The following is a 5,000-nucleotide window of genomic DNA, read 5'->3' as shown; positions in this document are numbered from 1 at the left end:
ATATCTGAAAATCATTAATAGGCAACATCACAGCAAAACACCAACAAAAAAAAAGAAGAAAAATAAGGTTAACAACATCGAAATGGTAACATCGCTGTAGCCACTAACAAGGGCTGCCGCTGCTGCCAGATGCGAGCTGCTTCCACCTCAGTCGTTTAGTGCAACAGCAGAAGCAGCACATGAATTATGTGGCAAACAGCAACGCATCTATTTTTTTAACACATCATCACCATCATATCACCATCAAATCCAGGCAGGTCAGTCAGGTACACCATCGACATCACTACGAGCAACATGTAAACGTCAAGTTAAATAAAAAAAAAGTTCCATGACTTCAAGGAGGCTCACGCAGTCCCCCACTCCCACGCCCAAGAAGCCATAGGATGACGTCACGAGAAAGGCCCGCCCACACTTACTAATGGTGTGATCGTGCAGGTCAAGCATGACTCCCACAATGTCGCCCACCTGCACCCTCCGCCCGTAACGGTCACCGAAGCCGGCATGCATCTTGATGTGCTAGATATGAGACACGCCGTGGGATCAGATCAAACGGCAATCAAATTCATGAAAATAATTACGTTAAAAGAAAAAAAAATATCCGGCGGATATACATTGGCACAAGACAAGTCGGATAGAGGGCTGCTACGTCAACACTGGGGATTAGAGTGACATAAGATAACCTCGAAAGAGTGCTAAAGCAGATGAGGTAAACAAAAGATTCCAGGGAAGAATAAGAAAACAAAGGACACAAACGGAACAAAAATATAAATGAAAATTAACTGAAACTTGAAAATTGAAATAAACACTGAATTATTGCCCACCAAAGGTGGAAAACTTAAGAATGTGGTAGCCATATACAAATTATCACAAGTTAAAAAGAAAACTGCTGAGAAGGCATGTAGCTATGAATGAGGCAAAAAGAAAAAACATCAACAAATGGAAGGAGAAATAGAATCAGAAATAAGGACAAATCAGGAAAAGGGTCAAAATCAGATTGTAAACTAAAATAATAATTCTTGTATCCTAAAGCTACATAGTGTATGTAAACATAATTACCTGGATTTTATGTATAAAGACAGCGTCTAATGTGAAGAATGCATAAGACACTGTAATAGTGAGACAAAAGCAGTGTTGGCCTGATGAAGATCAAACTGACGTTGAAGAGCCTTGGTACTGGTGCCTGCAGCTTTAAACGCTCTTTTTCTCTGATGAAGATCCTTGGTGGATCATAATGAATTGCTGAGCAGTAGTTATACAAGAAACTACACCATCTGAACTCTACTGCATTGGGTCGTTTGTATATCAAAATCACAATTTTGGCTGAAAGATTACTATAGGATACTCTTCAAGAAAAGACATTCGAAGCTACAAACACTAAAGTTCCTTCCCCTTCAGACACAGGAGTCCAGGGGAGAAGAGGCTTGTTAAGGGGTTATCACACTGGGCTATTTTTCCTCCAATGGTATCACCCAGCTCCAAAACTTTTTTCCCGCCGTAAAATCACTATAGTAAACTATTTTGTTGTCTCAACAAAAATAATATAATGTCATTTGATATGTTGGAGGAAAATGACCTTCCTTGCAGCCCCCAAAAGCTGGAGGCTGCAAATCTATTCCAAAAGTCGGAGGAAAATAATACAGTGTGATAACACTTTTGGGTGTCAGGCAGAAATTCAGCAGAAGGAAAAGTTGATGTGGTAATCTTTAATTCTTGATGAAAAGTTGGGAGATAATTTCCGTGTAGGTAAAGACGTAGAAAATGAATTAGAGAATATAGCAAGATGATACACCCTGTCAGTAGAACCAGGAGAGTGCATGAAGGGACTGGAAGGAGAAATTGGTCGGTGAAAGAGAAACTTGATAGTTAATATAGTCAAAAGTCAAAGGTTCCATGAACTTAATGTGCCAGGAGTGAGATCAAGGGTAGTCCTAGAAAGGGTGTATAGATTAAGTAAATACAGCAATAAAGGTCAGGATGTTGATCAAGCGCAAACGTTCGTGGATGACAAAATGAGCTCAAGAAGTGTGTACAGATTGAAGTTTTTACTGCCGGAGAAAAAAAAATGGTCCAATTATTTGTGGTTTAAACCAGGAAGGAGTAAAAAGGAAGATTTCTCCCATGTTGAGCCACTTCACTGCAGAGAAAGTGTGTGTGTGTGTGTGTGTGTGTGTGTGTGTGTGTGTGTGTGTGTGTGTGTGTGTGTGTGTGTGTGTGTGTGTGTGTGCGTGTACAGTGTATATTTATATATATATATATATATATATATATATATATATATATATATATATATATATATATACATATATATATATATATGTATATGTATATATATATGAAGAGAGAGAGAGAGAGAGAGAGAGAGAGAGAGAGAGAGAGAGAGAGAGAGAGAGAGAGAGAGAGAGAGAGAGAGAGAGAGAGAGAGAGAGAGAGAGAGAGAGAGAGAGAGAGAGAGAGAGAGAGAGAAGGGAGGGAGAGGAAGTAATTTGCTTCTGTTCCTTTTACTAACGAATGGGAGGGGAAGGGGTGGTAGGCTTTGCTTGATTGGGAAATAAGAGTGGGGCAATCATGAGGCGTAAAAAGCTAACGAATGGAGAGGGTGAAATGTTTAGACTGACAACCAAAAAGAATCTGGCGCTAATGAAGAAAGACAGTAATTCCTGTTTTGTTAATTCAGTGCTAAGCCTAAAGTAAATATGCGATTTGTGATCGAAAAATGGGTTCAAATAAGTAAATATTATATATTTTGGAAAAAATACAGTGTTTCGGAAGAAAGTCAAGCATAAGTACACATGGGAGAGGGTGGTGGAGGGAAGGGTGGTAGATAGAGCGCTAATGGATTATGTAGTGGTAAATAGGATTATGATAGGAAGAGTTAAGGATGTACATGTGCTAAGGGGAGAGGGTGGGGGAATATCAGATCATTTTTTGGTGGAAGGTAAGTTGAGAGTGGAGGATAGATGGAGAAGGAGGAAAGGGCCAAAAGGTAGGGAGGTTCTTAGAGTGAACTCCTTGAATGAAAAGGAAAAGGAGAAGGAGTACGAAAAGAAGCTGAAGGAGGAGTGGGAGGGAGTTAAGGATAGAGCAGAGATGGGTGTGGAGGAGGAATGGGGATGGTTCAAGGAGGGAGTCTTAAAGTGTGCAAGGATGGTGTGTGGAACAAGAAGGACAGGGGGAAATAGAAGAAAGGGTAGTGAATGGTGGGATGAGGAAACAAAGAAGGTTGTAGAAGAGAAGAAGCGAGCATTCACAGATTGGTTACAAAAGAGGACAGGGGAGTCATATGAGACATACAAAGAAAAGAAAAGAGAAGTAAAGCAAAAGGTAAAGGAGGCAAAGAGGAGAGCAGATGTGAAATGGGGTAGGAGTATGACAGAAAATTTTGAAAGTAATAAAAAGATGTTTTGGAAAGAAATTAAGAGAGGAAGAGGAGGTGAATCAAGTAGGGAAGAAAAGGTAAAAGGTACAGATGGAGAGTTGATAATGGAAGAGATGGCAGTGAGGGGAAGATGGGCAGAATATTTTAGGGAGTTGCTGAATGTGAAGGAGGATAGGGAGGGAAAGATAGCTGCAGTGGGAAATACGAAGAAAATGAGAGTGATGAGTGAGGAGAATGGAGGAGAAATAAGGAAGGATGAGGTGAAGGCAGTTGTAAAGATGATGAAAGCAGGTAAGGCACCTGGTCTGGATGGATGTCATGCAGAATGTCTGAAAAAGGGAGGTTCAGTGATGGTGGACTGGTTGGTGAGATTATTTAATGTTTGCTGGAGAGAGGGTAGAGTACCGGAGGACTGGAGTAGTGCCTGTATAGTTCCTCTTTACAAGGGAAAAGGGGACAAGTGTGAATGTAGTAATTTCAGAGGGATTAGCCTGTTGAGTGTAGTAGGGAAGGCTTATGGGAGAATCTTAATTGAGAGGATTAGGAGAGGAACAGAAGGAGTAATTGGTGAGGAACAGTGTGGATTTAGGACGGGTAGAGGTTGTGTAGATCAGATCTTTGTGGTAAGACAGATATGTGAGAAAGCTATAGGAAAGGGGAAGGATGTTTTTTGGGCTTTTATGGATCTGGAAAAGGCTTATGATAGGGTAGACAGAAAGGCACTGTGGGAGGTTATGCAGATTTATGGGATAGGAGGAAAGCTTTTGGGAGCTGTCAAGAGTTTTTATGTGAGTAGTAGAGCATGTGTTAGGATTGGAAATGGAGAGAGTGAGTGGTTTGAAGTAAAGGTGGGACTTCGTCAAGGATGTGTTATGTCGCCCTGGCTGTTCAACTTATACATGGATGGGGTGGTGCGAGAGGTGAATGCTAGGGTAGTGAGTCAGGGATTGGAGATGGTTAAAGAAAATGGAGAAAAGTGGGAGGTGAGCCAGCTGTTGTTTGCAGACGACACTGCGCTTGTGGCAGGGTCAGAGGAGGGATTGAGGAAGCTGGTGGCAGAGTTTGGGAGAGTATGTGATAGAAGAAAGCTAAAGATAAATGTGGGTAAAAGTAAGGTGATGAGATGTACAAGGGGTGAAAGTGGCAGTAGACTGGAAGTGAACATTAAGGGAGAGCGACTGGAGGAAGTGGATAGTTTTAGATACTTGGGTGCAAGTGTAGCAGGAAAAGGTGGAGTGAAGGTGGAGGTAGAATGTAGATTGAGAGAAGCGAGTAAATGCCTTGGTGGTTTAAAGAGTGTAATGAGAAATAGACATTTGGGAATGGATGCGAAGAGGAGACTGTATGAAGGAGTGATTGTGCCAACAGCATTGTATGGGGCAGAAACGTGGAACATAAGAGAAGAAGAGAGAAGGAGTTTGAATGTGTTTGAGATGAGGTGTCTGAGAAGTATGGTGGGGGTTACTAGGCTAGATAGAGTGAGAAATGAGGAGGTGAGGAGGAGAACAGGGGTGAAAAAGGATTTGGGAGATAGGGTTGATGAAAGAATATTAGGATGGTTTGGACACATGGAAAGAATGAGTGAAGAAAGACTAGTAAAAGAGGTATGGAAGGCAGATGTGGA

The 5,000-nt window shown here is 41.4% G+C and overlaps 1 protein-coding gene across 9 annotated transcripts in view; it reads right to left on the bottom strand.

The window, feature by feature from the left end:
• RyR (Ryanodine receptor) overlaps positions 1–5,000 on the bottom strand; it is a 636,026-nt gene that overhangs the window by 262,259 nt on the left and 368,767 nt on the right. For 2 of the 9 annotated variants that reach the window (XM_076213833.1, XM_076213838.1), the window contains one exon: positions 417–516. The exons of the other annotated variants lie outside the window; for them this stretch is intronic. In XM_076213833.1, the coding sequence (XP_076069948.1) occupies positions 417–516 (100 nt within the window). The remainder of the gene's footprint in view (positions 1–416; positions 517–5,000) is intronic. 9 annotated transcript variants of the gene reach the window in all.

This window comes from Oratosquilla oratoria, chromosome 32 (genome assembly GCF_046742065.1).
Source record: "Oratosquilla oratoria isolate Oo_2021 chromosome 32, ASM4674206v1, whole genome shotgun sequence".
Lineage (NCBI taxonomy): Eukaryota > Metazoa > Arthropoda > Malacostraca > Stomatopoda > Squillidae > Oratosquilla > Oratosquilla oratoria.
Note: the sequence above shows the minus strand (reverse complement) of the source record. Positions and strands in the feature narration are given on the sequence as shown.